This window comes from Heterodontus francisci, chromosome 3 (genome assembly GCF_036365525.1).
Source record: "Heterodontus francisci isolate sHetFra1 chromosome 3, sHetFra1.hap1, whole genome shotgun sequence".
NCBI lineage: Eukaryota > Metazoa > Chordata > Chondrichthyes > Heterodontiformes > Heterodontidae > Heterodontus > Heterodontus francisci.
Genome location: NC_090373.1, coordinates 48,023,166 through 48,042,134, shown reverse-complemented (window position 1 = coordinate 48,042,134; position 18,969 = coordinate 48,023,166). Strand labels below are relative to the sequence as shown.

At 39.4% G+C, this 18,969-nt stretch overlaps 1 protein-coding gene across 2 annotated transcripts in view; it reads left to right on the top strand.

The window, feature by feature from the left end:
- Positions 1-18,969, top strand: part of sh3yl1 (SH3 and SYLF domain containing 1) — a 212,444-nt gene that overhangs the window by 57,345 nt on the left and 136,130 nt on the right. For both annotated transcript variants that reach the window (XM_068022027.1, XM_068022017.1), the window contains exons 3-4: positions 6,227-6,340; positions 9,388-9,452. In XM_068022027.1, the coding sequence (XP_067878128.1) occupies positions 6,227-6,340; positions 9,388-9,452 (179 nt within the window). The remainder of the gene's footprint in view (positions 1-6,226; positions 6,341-9,387; positions 9,453-18,969) is intronic.

Sequence of the window (18,969 nt, the reverse complement as noted above, 5' to 3'; positions counted from 1 at the left end):
CCATGGCACTATTTCGAAGGAGATTAGGGGAGGTGTCCCCGGTGTCCTAGCCAATATTTATCCCTCAATAAACATTACAAAAACAGATTATCTGGTCATTATCACATTGCTATTTGTGGGAGTTCACAGAGTGCAAATCGTCTGCTGTGTTTCCAACATTACAACAGTGACTACACTGCATAGCGCCAATGAGACGTCCGGTGGATGTGAAAAGCCCTATATAAATGCAAATCTGTCTTTTTTTTTTCCCTTTTTAATATCTTCAGTATAATGGTGTGCCCACAACTACATGCAGTAATCGCAACAATAACCTATCTAATGTCATGTACAAATTCAATATTGCTTCTTTGCCCTTGTATTCGATGACCCATGTCTTGTTTTTAAACAAAAAGAAAATTTGCATTTTATGTAGCCTTTACTACTTACACTTCAGTATTTTTAAAGATCTATGTATCTAAATCCGTCAAATGCTCTGTTTTTTTCCATTCAGATTACCACCATTTCGACTACATTTCCTTTCATTTATTTTTCCCAAAAATGCACTACTCCACATTTCTTTGCATTGATCTGCATTCTTCACCTATCTGCTCATGCCGCTAACCATTGTCATCCTGCATTCTTCTTCTTTGCTTACCTTACCCCTCCAGTTTGATATCAGCAAGCTTTGATAAATTCCTCTTGTACTCTGGACAAATCGTTCATATAAATGAAAAATAAAAGAGGTCCTAACACATTTCTGGGAAGAACTCTACCCCACATCTCGTCAATCCAAACCACATTCATTTACCCCTACTGTTTACTTTCTTTTCGAGCCATCTCTATCCATGTAGCTACATATCCTGCAATATGTATTAATTTTAGTAATGTCTTTTATATGGCACCTTCATAAAAACTGCCTTAAAATCCATAACTAAATAGCCACTGCATTCTATTTATCTACACACTGATTTCCTCAAATAAAATTCAATTGAACTAGTCAAGTACAACCTGACTTTACAAATCCATACTAATTATTACTGATTAGCTCATACCTTGCCACTATTCCATTTAATGAAAACTGCTACAATGATTTCTTGTGTTGTATTTGTCACTCTTAATCCTTGGTGAGAAAATTGTGTTCTATATTTTTGTTACAACTGTTAGACATTTTCCTGTTGCCCTTCCTCTGAATGTCTTCCTTTTTTTTTCTATTTTCATAAAAGAGTCTTTGTGCTGCAGCTCTCCCCACTATATTTCTATTACTTGCTTGGTCTCTTAACCATCTTCCTAGATTTTCAACTTTCCTACTATTTTCTCACTATTTACTCATCTGTATTTTCCGTTTACAAACTAGATATATTATTTTTTTTTCAATTAATATATTTCCCTGCAATTTGTGTATAAAACTATGTTTTATCCTTTATTTGAGGAGGAGATGTAAACCATCTTGCAACACTTTCCTAGTAAGATCCCCTTGCCTGTGTGGGCTATTTTAGGGAATTTCCTTTCCCTTTACCAGATGTTCAGATTTGGACTCTTAATTCCTTTCCTCCTGTCAGTAGATTGTTGTTTCTGATTTAAAAGACATTTTTGCATTTTATATAAATGACATCAACACCAGGATCTTGATTTTTCCCGATTAAACCCACTCAAATTTGGGCAGGGTAGGAATAGTATAGGTTGGAGTGGCCTTCCTCTGAAACCTCACACAAAAAACTGCTGTCACAGCTTTCCTTTGCTTGCCCTGACTGTAACTGAGTCACCTGTCTTAAACTTACCCTGCTGCATCTAAGTGAAGTTAGGAGACTTGACTGCCTTCTCACCAAGATTTCTTTCAGTTTCAGTTTTTGTCCAGTTCCCACCCCTGAAAAGGCTGTCACTACACTAGTAGCTGTGTTGGGACTAGTACAGTATCCCAGATGTGAAAAGCATTGTGGAAGCCTTTGCTGACCGTTATCAGAAATCAACAACAACTTGTATTTATATAGCACTTTTTAATGTAATAAAACACCTTGAGCATTTCTCAGAGGCATTATAAAACAAAATACGGCACTGAGCCACATAAGGAGATGTTAGGGCAGATGACCAAAAGGTTAGTCAAAGAGGGAGTTTTTAAGGAGTGGTTTTAAGGATCTTGAAACACTTTAAAACCTAGATGTATCTGTCGATACCTGTGACTCTGGAAAATAAAGGTATTAAAGGAAGTTGCTAGACATGCACAAACGTTAAAAGGTATAGTTAATATTAGGGAATGGATTTCCTTCTTAGATTTCTAATTCTCCCTGTGTTTTGAGGAAGACGTTTATGAGGACATGGAAGAGAGGTTGGAAGCCAGAAAAGTCTAGCATCGTGTGCTGACGCAACACCTGACCCTTAGTTACCCATGTCAGAAAGTGTACGTACCAAGGAGGTCATATATAGATTTTCCCAAAGATAGTGTGTAAAAAGACATTGATTTTCTCCCGAATGCAGAGAGTTATGCCTGCTGTCAACACCAAGCCTGCTGTCTCTTTCCATCAGGAGCACAGCCTTAGTAGTGGCTGAATTTTTATGCCCCTTGATGTTTTCAGCAGTGTTGGGTGATTTAAATTGCTTAAATCAGATCAGTAAATCAGCAGTGCACCACTGTGTTAAACAGGTGATGAATACCCTGCTCCAGTGCAGATTTTATATCCTTCATCGTGGACCCACCAAAGCAATGCGATTGAAAACTCAAATATTATCAAGTAGCCAGATTTCACCAAGTTCACCTATGTGGTATTAAATGCTCCAACAGTACATGCCCTGAATTTCTTCAATAGGGTTTTCACAACAACGACTTGTCTTTATAAAGCACCTTTTAATAATAAAATGGCCTAAGGCACTTATTTTATGAATATGCAGCTTGTTAGTGATGCTCATTCTGGTTTGCTACCCTGTGAATGCGCTCCTGAGTCATCATTCTGTATGTGAACGCATGCTACCCTGGAACCATGATTCTTCTGTTCTCTGACAGTCAAAGACACCTGCATTTTTTTCGTCAGAGCAATGTGTCAGGATAGTTGCTTGGAGACCAAGGCTACCTGCCTCAACCATGGCAGAGGACAGATGGTGACAGCAGGTTCAATTAAGTCTTGTATGCTACACACAGCACTATTGAACAGATCATTGATGCTGTGAAGTCACATTTCATTGCCTGGATAGCTCAAGAGAGTCCTACATTACTGCCCAGCAAGGGTGTCAAGAATTAGTGCTGTATGCAGCATAATGTTGTACTTAGGAAAGGATTGGACCTTATATTTGCAGAAGGTGGGGTTATCAGTGTCCTACAGGATTAGGTAGAAAAACATCAACTGCTTGTAGAAGAAAGGAAATGCTCCATCTTCAGAAACCATCATGTCATTGAGGCTTTGCATTGTTCACAAGTATTATTTCAGTCTGCAATACATCACATATCTTTCAGGGAAAGGGCACTTAAAACCATCATCAACCAAATTAAAAGTGAACTGAAGGCCTTCATAAAAGAAAATTCACTAATGCACTAATCTGCAAAACAATTCCACATTTACCGATTGTCTTAATTCTGTCATTTTTCTATTTCTTATGATTGTTGCTATCCCTTATGCCTAAAACTCTTCTCACACATGAACTTAACCCCTTGCATGGTCTTACATTGGTGTCAGGAAGTTTTGCAGTTTGCAGCTGGGATTTTACCGATAAAGCCTTCGCAAACAAAAAAAATGTCAGTGATGCTGATGTCCTTGAGCTGGTTTCAGTGTCTGTGTGCTTGGACATCCAATGTCTATTAGGCCAAGGCCAGAGGCTCTTCCAGTGCTGCCATTCAGTGGGGCTGGAATGATCTACATACATTGTCGTTTTTTACGAGAAACAGCTGACATAGACATCCATTCCTCACAGTTCACTGATGCTGGGCATTGACTGAGTTGGGCTAATACTGAGATCATGAGACCAAATAGAATAGTTTCAATTAAGCCATGAAAGCCCTGGTGCTATTGCGGGTGTCATGCAAAGAATCTATGAAAGCAGTCAAGTTTGCCATTCCAGAAGCAATGAATGTCCTCCTTGTTTCTGCAGAAATTGCTTCAAATGCCATGAAACCCAGTGTGTTTGAATGTCAGACGTGCCTCTTGCATTGTGTTGCCGTTACAAGTTGTGGAATTCCTCCAACTTATCCAACACATAAGAAGAGACTGTCTGCACCTATTATTTATGGTCCTGAATCATAGTTTTTTTGAAGACTGGTCTCTTGGTCCCTGTGCTCCTGTGCTGAGGCTAGTCATTTCTTTTCCACCTCCACTCTCCCCTCCCACTGGGAGAGAAAGCTGATTCCTTCTCATCCCTTCCAAGTTCCTAATATTCACTGATGTCTTGTTCATCTCTTCATTTATACTGGATGATGTAGAGGTGAGTCAAATTTCCAAACTTATTTTGAGATCTGCATGGGAATCCATGTCTTCACACATTTTGGATATTATAAAGTTATTAAAATATTTCTTGCAATGCATTACTGTTTGTGGGTGATTGAAGTGGCATTAACAGCCTAAACCATCTCTCTCCATATATACTGCCTGCTCCACCCTTTTCTGAGGCATTCTATCTGAGTGCCAAAATCCTGGGAGATTTTAACTTTTTGACCCGCCCGCGATGGAGTGCTGCCTGGTAGCCACAGCATGAATGTGATGTCACTGACAGGTTGCCTGATTGACAGACGTAGCTTTCATTTGGGCGAGGAATGCTGTAGAGGGGACAGGACGGGGAGGGGTGGGAAGCTGGAGTGGTGAATGGGGGTCAGAGGTATAAGGGATCGAGGTGGGTTGGGGATTGGGGGAAGGAGATGGAGGCCTGAGAGTGTGGTGGGGGTCAGAGGCCCGAGGGATTGGAGGCTGGTGAAGGGGTGGTGGGAGGGGTAGGTACGCAGATCCAGCAGATAATTGGAAATGCAGTTACCTCCTCGATCCAGCAGTCTTTGCCTTCCTGTAGCTGCTGGAGTTCCCGAGGGCTGGGGAATCTGGCCATCCAGAGTTAAAGTGGGAATTGTGGATAAAAATAAGGCACATAGCCTCATTTATAATATTTAAGTTGCCACTCTGCCTCCTGGGAGCGGACTGATTGCCCATCCCCCACATCCCGCCTCAGTCAACATTGGAAGTGAGCAGGTTGACACCTGGATTCAGAATGTTAACACTAATCTCCCACCCCACCCAAACTTGCCTGTTTTCTGAAGTTAAAATATTTGAGATGAGGGGGTAAAAATCAAACAGGGCATGCCATAAGATGCCCCACACCAGCACATTCTGGGCCATGTGATGGCATTTGGTTACTCTGTCCAGTGTAGGTCAAAAAAGTGCTTTAGTACATATTTTCAGTGAATGTAGAGAGTATATACATTTATGCTTGCACAATCTTTAAGAATACAAACGAAATATGTTTTATGTTGTAGTCACAGTTACCTGATACTAAATTGTTCTGAATATCAAAGCCATCCATTGAATAAAGTATAATCATGTCACTGATTCAGATGGAATAATTGACAATTCTATTAATAGCTTTCTTTAGATAATTAATCTCAGTGTACTAATAAATTAATAGGGCATACAAGTGTGTAGGTGTAGAAAGCCCATGCAGTCCTCCATTCTTGGTATTTCAGCTATTGAATAGATATTTAACAATGGGGCTTTTTAAAGATGGTTCTGAGTAGAATTAGATTTAACTTTTTGTTACAGCATTAGATTTCTCGTATTAACTGGAGGAAGTTCACAGTTGTGGCTGCTTGGAAAATTTACCTGTGTTCATCTGTCCCCTTGTTCAGGACATTTTAAACATATTTTTTCTTCTATAGAGTGTGAGGCTGGATTTTCCTGCACTGTTGAAAATGTAGGAGCCTGGAGAAGAAATTCCAGGCCGTGATAAATATTCTCAAGAAGTCCAGAAAAGAACTAAGTTCACAATGTTTGTTTGTTCTGCTTCACATAGCTTACAAAACTCAAATGGTTTATTTGCACATAGATAATTCCCACCTCATTTTAGACAGATAAAATATTTACTGTGAATTTAAGATGAACTTTCAGGAGAATAGAGCTTTTTCTCAGTTACTTGTTCAGCTATTGCCCATAATCCTAGAGTTGTTTGGGTGGAAGTGCTTACAGAATCATTTTATTAATTGTTTAAGAAATAGATTGATCAAGGATTTATAGAATGAAATGACTTAACTCATCAATTCACATTTTATTTTCTGTTCATTTTAAAGCTCATGTGATAGCTAAAGCACAAGGACTTGCTATCCTCTCTGTGATTAAAGCTGGATTTTTAGTAACTGCTCGCGGAGGCAGTGGGATTGTGTTGGGCCGCCTGCCAGATGGAAGTAAGAGTGTTCAGTACTTGAAGTTTTAAAAAATGTATATATATATATTTTTTTGTCGACCTCTGAAATTCATTTTAATTTTTCAAAACAATCTAAGAGAAAATTATGTCAAGAAATGTTGACCTGCAATATCCATTTGAAAAGTGCATTCCTGTTTTTAAACAGTTACAACAAAACTTAATAGTAACAATGTCAAATATGAATATATGATCGAACTAACCCCTCTATCCCCACCAAAATGGGGAGTATGGTTGCTGGGTGTTGTGGAACGCAGTACCTTCTAATGTTGACATAGGCTGGTAATTCTAACAAGTGACTGCCAGAGCATTATTCCTACTGCCTCCTACCTTGTTTTTTTTGTTAAGGTTTGCCTTTTATGGCAGCAGCAGTATAAATGCAGCACTGCTGCTGTCTGAGATCAATGCGCGCAGAAGAATTGACAGTTATCGGTGGGGCAGTTGCCTGTCCAACTTTGAATTGCATTGCGGGACAAATTTTTTCATGCTTTTGCATGCAGTCGCAAATTTTTTGCAAATCTCAATTCAAATGCATCTTGTGCATGTGCAATGCTTTTTTTAATAACAGTGGCGCAGTGGTTAGCACCGCAGCCTCACAGCTCCAGCCACCCGGGTTCAATTCTGGGTACTGCCTGTGCGGAGTTTGCAAGTTCTCCCTGAGTCTGCGTGGGTTTTCACCGGGTGCTCAGGTTTCCTCCCACAGCCAAAGACTTGCAGGTTGATAGGTAAATTGGCCATTATAAATTGCCCCTAGTGTTGGCAGGTGGTAGAGGAAGGTGGGGAGGTGGTAGGAATATAGGATTAGTGTAGGATTAGTATAAATGGGTGGTTGATGGTCGGCACAGATTCGGTGGGCCGAAGGGCCTGTTTCGATGCTGTATCTCTTTAAAAAAAAAAAAAATGCCTCCTCCCTTCCAGAATCTGGTCCCCGATTTAAGCAAAAGACGACAACCATAATTTCCCCCCACAGTCGAATAGCAGTACTACCTCAGCGCCTACTATAAATGTCAAGTGGCATGCAAAGGAAAAGGTGACCAAAGTCCTGTGCACACAAGTATTAAACATCTGAAACGCTCCTGCTCACACCTATGGAGGCAGCAAAATTAGTTTGTTCCTATTGGTCTTATATGAATCATAGAGTTGTACAGCATAGAAACAGGCCCTTCGGCCCACCGCGCCCATGCCGACCAGAGTGCCTATCTATACTAATCCCACCTGCCTGCATTAATTCCATATCCCTCTATGCCTTGCTCATTCAAGTACCTGTCCAGATGCCTCTTAAATGTCGCCTCCACCACCTCCTCAGGCAGCTCATTCCAGATGCCCACTATTCTTTGTGTGAAAAATTTACTCCTTTGATCCCCTTTAAACCTCCTCCCTCTCACCTTAAATCTATGCCCTCTAGTTTTCATCACCCCTACCATGGGAAACAGACTCTGGCTATCTACCCTATCTTCTCTTTCTTTTTTCTTTTGGGCCTCCTTATCTCGAGAGACAATGGATACGCGCCTGGAGGTGGTCAGTGGAGGTACCCTATCTATGCCTCTCATAATTTTATATACCTCTATCATGTCCCCTCTCAGCCTCCTTCGCTCCAGGGAAAACAGACCCAGCCTATCCAATCTCTCTTTATAACTCAAGCCCTCCAAACCAGGCAACATCCTTGTGAATCTTTTCTGCACCCTCTCTAGCTTAATCACATCTTTCCTGTAGTGCGGCGACCAGAACTGCACACAGTACTCCAAATGCGGCCTAACCAACGTTATGCACAACTGTAACATGACGTCCCAACTCTTGTACTCAATGCCTCGGCAGATGAAGGCAAGCATGCCATACGCCTTCTTCACCACCCTGTCTACCTGTGTTGCCACTTTCAGGGAACTATGTACTTGCACCCCAAGGTGTCTCTGCTCTAGAACACTCCCCAGGGCCCTGCCATTCACTGTATATGTCCTACCCTGGTTTAACTTCCCAAAATGCATCACTTCGAACTTGTCTGCATTAAATTCTATTTGCCACTCCCTTGCCCACTTTCCCAGTTGATCTATATCCTGTTGTAACCTTAGACAACCTTCTTCACTGTCCACTATACCACCAATTTTGGTGTCATCTGCAAACTTACTAATCATGCCCCCTACATTCACATCCAAGTCATTAATATATATGACAAACAACAGAGGGCCCAGCACCGATCCCTGCGGCACACCACTGGTCATCGGCCTCCAATCTGAAAAACAACCCTCCAGTACCACCCTCTGCCTCCTATCACCATGCCAATTTTGTATCCAAATTGCTAGCTCACCCTGGATCCCATGTGTTCGAACCTTCTGGACCAGTCTACCATGCGGGACCTTGTCAAAGGCCTTGCTAAAGTCCATGTAGACCACGTCCATCGCCCTGCCCTTGTCAATTCTCTTGGTCACCTCCTCGAAAAACTCGAATCAAATTCGTGAGACATGATTTCCCACGCACAAAGCCATGCTGACTATCCCTAATCAGACCATGCCTTTCCAGATGCATATAAATCCTGTTTCTCAGAATCCCTTCCAATAACGTTCCCACCACTGATGTAAGGCTCACCGGCCTGTAGTTCCCTGGCTTATCCCTGCTGCCCTTCTTAAATAAAGGCACAACATTAGCTATCCTCCAGTCTTCCGGTACCTCACCCATGGCTAACGATGATACAAAAATCTCTGCCAGGGCCCCAGCAATCTCCTCCCTTGCTTCCCATAGCATCCTAGGATACACTTGGTCAGGCCCTGGGGATTTAACCACCTTAATGTGCTTCAAAACCTCCAACACCACCTCCTTTGTAATATGGACCTTTTTTTATTGTTGTCGGTACAAGGTTTCAGCTCTAAAAAAGTTGCTTATGCACAGTTGTAGCAAAACCCCTTTTAGCTGTGAAGCTGACTCAGGCAAATTGCTTCAGGATTGAAAATGAATAAAAGAAATGTTTTGTTTTAGCTCAGTCATTCTTTTTGTCTTATTCATGGCTAAAATGTTTGAATTTGTATTTGGTTCATACAGGATGGTCTGCTCCCTCGGCAATAGGCATTGCTGGTCTTGGTGGAGGTTTTGAGATTGGTATTGAGGTAGGTTGCTTTTTAAAAACTGTTTTGTATAAATATTGCCACCACAACAGGTAGAGATGTGGGTGTTTTTTTCTGTTAAAGTGAAATCAAGTTCTGTTTAACAAATCCTTCTCCTTGTCTTCCCCCTCAAAAAATGCCGTAAAAATATACATAGTTCATACATTGACTACTTTAAAAATGAACCAGTTATAACTGATGTCCAAATTTCATGCTTCTGCTTCTACAGCTACAAACGATGACGCACAGCTCAATGTCCTTTGCAATTCTGTACTCTCTATTCCCCCATCGGTATCTTACTGAGTGTCCAATTTAGTATCACTAATTTGTTTCAGTTTTCAGTTCTCTCTCTGCTAGAAGCAAGTGGGTGCATGTTTGGTTGCTGTTTATTTGAGCACTGCTTTTTACTTCAGTATATGAAGTGTGTCCGATTTTAAACCAGTTTTAAAAGTGTATGATCCTCGTCAAATACATTTCCTATAACAAGAAGAAATGGTACACTTGAAACCCCGTATGTCAAATTCATTTAACTGAAATTTTGATGTTGCCATAAATTTTAAAATGTATATTAGATTTTGCACTTGTTATCCTTTGAATTCCTTTTTAGTAATGGGCCTACAAAGACAGCAGAATACTGTACAGTGAACTTGGAAACATTCTAATATTTGAAAACTGACATCTAGCCTTAATGGCTTCATGTTTTCATTTGGCTTTCACCAAAATTGGTTTTGGAACTTATCTTCATTCTTGTTTCCCTTTGTTATTTGGTGACCTGGAAACTGTTCTTGGCTGTGTTTATGTATTCATTAATATAGACTTGTCACCTCTATAAGATAAGGAGCATTCAGTTTTAATCAAGCTTCAGACACTGATTTTGTTTAACTAAGTAAGCATTGAGGAAGCATTTATCCTTCTATGATTGACAGCTTAACCCTTTAAACAAGCCCAAATTGCACTTTTTTAAAAACTCCAAGTCTAGGGCTAGTGTACTGTGTCATTTTAAAACTAGCACCTGTATATTCACCAAATAAAGTGTAAAGCATGTTTTCTGTTAGCTCCCGTGGCTTTACTGATTTACATGGCTTTTCATTTTTTACTTGCGATATCTCAGTGATTTCCATGCTTTTTATCAACAGTTTTCGGAGGGCGAGGGACTGGTCCTTATGAGCTTTTCTTATTTTCATCCCTTCATTGCTGCCGTACATTTCTCTGTTGAACGATTTGTGCTTTTGAATAAAATAAATAGAATCATATCTGGATGATTGGAAAATAATAGCTTTTACATTGCAGAATAATACTGAAAATTAGATATTAAAAGTTATAATTTTGGCTTTTCATAGAGTCTGTTTCCTTTTCTAATGGTCTCAAATTTGCTCCTTTAAGCAGACCATGTCCCCTAAGGTGTTAACTGTGGGTCAGTGGTGGCAATCTTACCTTGGGTCAGAAGGTTGTGAGTTCAAGACCCACTCCAGAGACCAGAGGTTTAAGCACAAAATCTAGGCTGATCAGTGCATTGCTGAGGGAGTGCTGCACTGTCTGAGGTGCTGTCTTTCAGATGGGATGTTACGTCAAAGCCATGTCTGCATTTTCAGATAAATATAAAAGATCCCATGGCACTATTTGAAGAACATGGGAGTTTCTCTGATGTCCTGTCCAATATTTATCCCTCAACCAAGGCCTTGCATAATGCAAATTGGCTTCTATGTATTCTGCATATCAACAGTGACTACACTACAAACTGAAGGTACATAATTGGCTGCAAAGTGCGTTGGGACATCCTGAAGTCATGAAAGGTACTATAAAAAATATAAGTGTAAATTCTGCAAGACCTGGAAGTTCTATTTTAACAATCTGATCTTTGCAGAGTTTTGTGATTCAAAGATTAATAATTATTCTTACTTACAGTAATGTGCTTACTTTAATTACTGTCTTGCATTACAGTAATACTCTTCAGACTGGAATGTAAAACACTGATCATATTTTTATATGCTAAGGTAATTGAAAATATTTTCAATTAAATTGAAATGTGAAGACAAAACAATTTGACGTTATTGAGTGCTAATTATACTTACATTTAATATTCTAAAGTCTGTAATGAATTAAGTCCCCTTTTCAGGTAAAATTGTAGGAAAATAACAGTATAGCAATTTCCCTCCCCCTTTTTCCCATCCAGGTGTCTATTGGATTTAAAACATGATACACATAACATAAGCGTCATGTTGCTAAAAGTTATCGATTTTTGAGCAAATTGCTTTACTCAGAACTAAAACATTGTTTTATGAAAAAAATATATTTTTCCATTCCCTAGATGGAGAAGGATAGGAGTCAGGTTCTTTGCCTCCATCATTGTCATTTGATTCCAACCTGTGGCATTGACGAGCATTTATGGATGTTGGGTTTGGGAGCATCTCAGGGTTAACCAATTTTGTGCTTAAGCCAGCTGGCAACCAAATAACTGGTTTCCATGAGCTTTATTTTGATTGATTAAAAGGATACTGCTTTGTAATTTTTGGCATCTATCTTAGGGATTTCTTGCAGACAGGCATGTTGTTTGTTGTTCCAGTGTAAGTAACATAATGCTGGTTGATTAGTATTACTGTTTCCTTGCCTTGTTGATTTAAACTACCAAGGTCAGTAGTTTTACTTCTATCTTATCACAGTGAAGTTAAGTAGGGCTGTTCGTACCTGACGTTATAGTGGAGCTGACTTTTCAGCCAAAATAGTGTTCAACAATTCCACCTTTATCTATGCAAGTGTGCCTTGCCCAGTGCCAAAAACGGATTTAACTGTCCTCCAACAGTCCTTTGATTATTCCCAAACATTATTCAGTGAGCTACAGTCTTTTTACACTTGGACAGGAAAGCCTAACTCCGTACCCTGTCCTTTCAGTTGGTGATCTTCCCCATACCAAAATATTCTCAGTGGTTAGCTAATCCTGTAGCAACAATAAAGCACAGCTGTGAGCCAGTGGCAGTGTTTCACTAAATGGGTGGGTATAGTTCTCTGAAGTACCAAATATGATTTCCTGTTGCAAATCCAAATGTGGCTGACTCTCTCAGTCAATGGAATGCCAATCTGGACTGGTTTTACAGTGCTTAGTTTTCCTTTCACATTTCCACTGACAGATTGCTTGGATGCAGAACAAATTAGAATGGCAGCTGATGCTTTGAGTACTTTCAGGTGATCTAATTAGCAATACCTTCATTCAGAGAGTGAACCAGGCAGATGAGGCCATTTGTGACAGTGAAAACACTACAGGAGTCTGTTCCTTCCTTCCTAGTTAATCTGGCCTTATTAACTTGTTGAGATTTTTCGTAATTTGTGTATCTGTACCCTAGATCCCCTTTGCTCCTGTACTCCATTTAGACTCTTATTCAAGTAGTATGTGGTCACCTTATTGTTCCTACCAAAATGCACTACCTCATTTATCTATGTTGAAATCCATTTGCCAAGTAAACACGTTTTGCAAATCTATTAATGTTCTATTTTTTTGTCGCATTATTCATCAGTATTAACACCGCCCCCCCCCCCCCCCCCCCCCATCTTGGTGTCATCTGTAAATTTTGAATTTGTACTTTCGATTATCTAGTCCAAATTGTAAATGGTGAACCACAGTGGTCCCAGCACCTATCTTTGTGGAACACCACTTCCCACCTTTTGCCCTAAATCCACATTTTTTTTGTAGACAGCTAGCTATCCATTCTCCTGACTCCACATGTTCTGACCTTAGCCATGAGTGTACTATGCGGTAACCTATTGAAGGCCTTTTGAAAATCCAAATATATTCTACCTACAACTTTACACTTGTCTGCTTTTTCTCTTACTACTTCAAAGAATTCAATAAAGTTGCTCAAGTATGACATTCCCTTTGGAAATTCATGCTGACTACTCTTTATTATGTTCCGTTTCTATTACATCTTTGAGTAAAGATTCCATTTACTTTTTTATTAACCGGCGACATTAAGATAACTGATCTATTGTTCCCTGGATTATTCTAACTCCCTTTTTAAATATAGGATTAACATTAGCTGTCTGCCTGTCCTCTGCCACTATTCCCTTTTCTAATGAAATGTTATACATAGGAAATCATGTCTCTGTGATCTCTATCTTTCTTTTAATATGCATGGATACAATCCATCTGGACCAAGGGTTTTCTGCTCTCTAGTGTTGATTAGTTTATCAATTATCTCCCCACCTCCATTTTAATCTGAAATATCATCATCTTTTTTGATCTCTTCTAATGCCTTGTCTTCCTTGTCAATCTCTTGTAAATATTGAGGCAAGGTGACGCTCAATATTTCTGCCATTTTGCTGTTGTCACCTGTGAGTTTATCTTGTGTATCCCTTAGTGGCCATATTCCCTTCCTGGTTTTGCTTCTGTTATTTATGTGTTTGTGGAATACTTTATTATTCATTTTATATTCCTTGATAATTTAATTTTGTAATTCTCTTTGCTTTCCTTTTTTTGACTTCTAATCATGATGCACCTCCCCATCTCTGCAGCTCATCATTCATGGCAGGTTACAGCTGCCTTGGTCTCTGTCTAAACACTTCTGCTTTGCTCTTCATCTTTCTTTTCTCTCTAAACCCTTAGAAACCTTCTTAAACTGCGTTTCTGCTACTAAGCTTCAATCATCCCTTCCACTTTCTCCCTTCCTGGCTTGGTGTCCTTTTCTTTACATTTAATTGTGAACCAACTTGCGATATTTCTTTATGCTAAAAGTTTATATAAATGCAATTTTTTATTCAAATAATTTTGTCTGTCATCTTACTTCATTCAAATCAGGATATACAGTTACAAATAAAATTTATAGCAGGAAAACATATGAAACAAAACCTGTGCAATTCTGAAAAAAGTATCCATAATATTGATTGTTCAATGTTAGAAGTGCTTGCTTAAAAGTATACCATATTGGCATGACCCTTTTTTCTGGGGTTTGCATTGCTGCTATCCACATGTTTTCTCCGTGAGTGAGAGGAAAATGAGTGGGAGTTGTAGCTTTCCACTTCAAAAGTGCTACTGTGAAACTAAAAGCCCCAGCATGCCTCACAACAAATCATGACAGGCAGTCTGGATTTGCATCGCTGCTGTTTGTGTCAGGGCATTATATGCCCTAACAAATGCCAAGCAGAAAGTTTACAAATAGCTACTATGATGTGTGAGTGGTAGGGATCAAAGAACCTTTTTGCTAGCTGGGTCAAAAACCTGGAACTCCCTCCCTAACAGCACGGTGGGTGTGCCTGCACCAGATGGATTGCAGCAATTCAAGAAGGCAGCTCACCGCCACCTTCTCAAGGGTACTTGGGGATGGGCGTCAAATACTGGCCTTGCCATGAACACTCACATCCCATGAAAGAATAAAAAAAAGTATATCCTTGAAGATATTTAATAAAAACTCTGAGACAATGCTTGAGATTAATTATTTTTGTGCTGCTGGGTAGATCTGATGTTTACTGCATAGCCAGAGCATTGGCTAAGTTTGCTTTGATGCTGACCTCTGACGTTGCAGTCAGAATTTGTCAGCTCTGCACAGTAGAAATCCAGCAGTAGAAAAAAACCTCCCTGGAATTGTTAAATCAGCAAGACTTCATTATCAAATCCATTAGAGAAAGCAAAGGAGAGAAAAAAAATCTTTCATAGTCAAGTCTGTTCACAACCTTGGTGTCACATTTGACCCCAAGATGTCCTTCTGACCTGATATTCGCGCCATTGCTAAGACTGCTTATTTCCATCTCTGTATCGTGACCTGAATTTGCCCCAGTCTCAGCTCATCTGAAACCTTTGTTACCTCCGGACTTGACTATTCCAATGCATTCTCTGGCTGGTCTCCCACATTTTACCTTTTATAAACTTGAGGCCATCCAAAACTCTGCTGCCTATGTCTTAGCTCGCACCGTCCCGTTTACCGATCACCCCTGTGTTCGCTGACCTGCCATTGGCTGCTGGTGTAGCAATGTCTTGATTTTAAAATTCTAATCCTTGTCTTCAAATCCTTCCATGGCCTTGCCCCTCCCTATCTCTGTAATATCCCCACAACCCTCAGATATCTGCACTACTCTAATTCTGGCCTGCTGTGCATCCCTGATTTTAATCGCTCCATTATTGATGGCCTTGCCTTCAGTTGTCAAGGATCTAAGCTCTGGAATACCCTCCATACACCTCTCTGCCTCTCCACCTCGCTTTCTTCCTTTAAGACACTCCGTAAAACCTACCACTTTGACCAAGCTTTTGGTCATCTGACCTAATATCTCCTTATGTGGCTCGGTGTCATACTTGTTTTATTGTTTGTTTGTTTTATAATGCTCCTGTGAAGTGCCTTGGGATGTTTTTTTACATTAAAGGTGCTATACAAATATAAGTTAAATAACTTAAATAGTTGTTTAATACAGGAAGAAGTAATAATGAAGTACTTGCATTTTATGCAAGTATTACAATATTACCCTACAGGTGGGCAATTTTGTTGATTATATTGTAATTACTAAGAAATATGTTACTTGTATCTTAAGCTAATGTAATATTTCATTTAATATAATATAAACATAAATATTTCATCGGAGGCCTGTATCTTTCAGTATTGGTAAAAAATGTAATATTTTTATTTCAGCAGTCATTGATTGCCTCAATACTTTTCCACATTATAAAGATGAGCAAACCACTGTGGTCTTTAGACTGCAGCAGGATAACATCTACTTTTCCACATTACATGCAGCGGGATAACAATTATTAGAAATGCCATTCTAGGTTATTAGCAATGTCTTGCAAGATCTACTAATTAATTCAAAATTTTATCCATTTTAATGTCCTAAAATTGCCAGGCCCTACTTAAAGGGCAACATTACCACTATTTTTGCAGTTGAGCTTTTGGAAGAGAATATTGTAAGAAATAGATATTCCCTCTCTTCTTCAGCCTTTTAGGAGTGATTGACAAGTGACCAGTATGTCAGATGAGTTCAAAGCACCAACATTAAGAGATGTAAGCTTTGTTCCAAAAATATAAATGTTACAGTAACCATTCAAGTAAGTCACAAAATTATGAAATGTAGCAGATTCCACTTATAATCTTTATGAAGGCTACACTTTCGTACTATAAAGGGGCTATATTATATGTTTTCCATTGGTGTGATAGCCTTAAACAATCTGTCTTCTATGTCATGCAGGCCCCCACCTGCCAAGAATGAGACACATTAATTTTGCCACATGAAGATTGATTTTTAAACTGTTACTGGAGTAAAGAAAGAACTTTTTTAAAAAAACACCAGACCCTTGACTGGAAAGACATTTGCATAGTAACAGATAGTACTTGGAAAGGATAAAGGGGCCACTCCCTGCTCCAATTTAATCCACAATAGACGTTTGATTACCAGGTGTTGAAGGTGGAGAAGCTAGCACTCCAGGTTAACTGCTAAGGTGGCCGAATACACAAACAGACGTGGTCAGACCTGTTTAGTCACATGACTAACTGGCTTTGCAGTTTTTTTGAATTGGAACTTGCTACAGAGTTTTAAAACTCAGAAAGCTCTTGACTCCTGGACCGAGAACATCTCTATCCTGTCTGCTCTCATCTCTTCCTCACAGAACTGAAGACCCATTGAAGACACATGAACCCCAAGAGAGAAAAGTCTCCTACAGTGAACAAGGTTTAAGAAGAATACTGGGCCCCAACGAAAAGCAAGACTACCTACAATCAAGGACTCTACAGCGAGCTCCAAACACAGTAACAAACCCTCTTCAGAGATTGCCTCAAACCTCTCTGCTTTATTTTTGTTCTCTCTTCTGTCTCTATTTGCATGTGCGTATCGCATATGCATGCTAATGTGGGGCGTGGCCTGTATTCGTAAAGTTAACCGAATTAGAGATAAAGTTTAAGTTTTAATACATTTCACTTTTCTTCTTTAAATCTAAGAAAGCCTGTTTGTGCTCATTTCTTTGTCTTTTAATTGGAAAGCGGTGAGCAAAGATTCACCAAGGGGGAGCTCAAACAGTGTGTTTAAAAAATAAACCCTGTTACAATAAGACCAGGTGAAGACAGAGAAAGACCCCTAGACACCTTTCTCACCTGGTTGTAGCATCTATCCAGTATTCTGATTCACATACTGAATAGACTTCAAGTTAGAGACTTCTCATACAATCAGAAAACATTATAGCACAAATAGAAGGAGACCAGTGCTGGTTCCCATTTTCCTGCCTATAACCCTAGCCTTTTTAAATATCTTTTCAGATATTTATCCATTTCCCTTTTTAAAGGCTAGTCTGCATTTGCTTCACTGCTGTTTGCATTAAGATGTTACATGCCCTAACAAGTGTCTGTGAACAAAAAAAATTCTGCAAACACTTGCTGTCTCTAACACTTGGTTGCTGAAAGGACCTTCAAGTTACTGATTCATGTCATAACCCTTCATAATATTAACCATTGTCATCACCTTAACCTTCATTACTCCAATGAAAAGGGTTCCATTTTCTCTAGTCTCTCCTCCATAACTAGAGTGCCCTCATCCTTCATTCCTATTATCACCTCAGTAAGTCTCTCTTTTTACCTTGTGCTTGGCAGAGTGCCCCAAACTGGATACAATATTTTGATAAAAAGCACCAATGTTTACCAGCCTAGTCCTAGCCTATTTGAAACTGCAACATACATTAACTATTCGGTATATATATTTTGGTTGTGATCTTAGGAATGGTGTTTATTTTAGTAACATCTATTTTGCTCTATAATAAATGCAATTCTTTCCTTTCTTTTGTTCTTTTGTCCTTTCTTTCGTTCTTGCTTTCTTTCTTTCTATGATTGAGAATCCTACATTTGAAATCTGGCTCATTTAAAATCATAGACCTACGTAGGAGTAGGCCATTCAGCCCCTTGAGCCTGTGCCATCATTCAATTAAATAGTGGCTGATCTGTATTGTAACTTCATCCGCCCACTTTTGTTCGGTAACCCTTAATACTCTTGCCTAACAAATGTCTTAATAATTTTAACAGTATTAAAAATGTATTTAGCATTGTTATGACCAAGGTGGGAATAATGCACTTTTATTTGAGTCCCACTACTCCACAGGTCACAGCATATTAGTAAAGTTTCCTACCTACCAGAAAACCAGCCAAATTAAACACTTTATTTATCCCCCAGAATAAAGCATGCCAAAACCAGGTTTCCTTAAACAACAACAGAATTAACTATTAATAAACCAAGTTTTGAAATAGAGATAAATCTGTATGTATGAAAAGACTTTATAACTCCCTTTTTTTTATAAATCTTCCTAACCCTCATGCACACACGTACATTTGCAGACCAACAGGTTAACCGGTTTTAAAATTATGTGTTAATATTAGAAATGTTTCTTAGGAATAGTAAAATAACTGGGTAACTTCTGGTTGGGTATTCTGGATCGGTGAGGTGTCTCAGAGTCGAATAGTTGGATGCCACTCATCTCTCCAGGTGAGTTTGATAAACAGTCTGTGAATGGGTAGGCGTTCAAGGCAATTGGTCTGCAGCAGGCGTCACACAGATCTTTCAGCAACAGCTT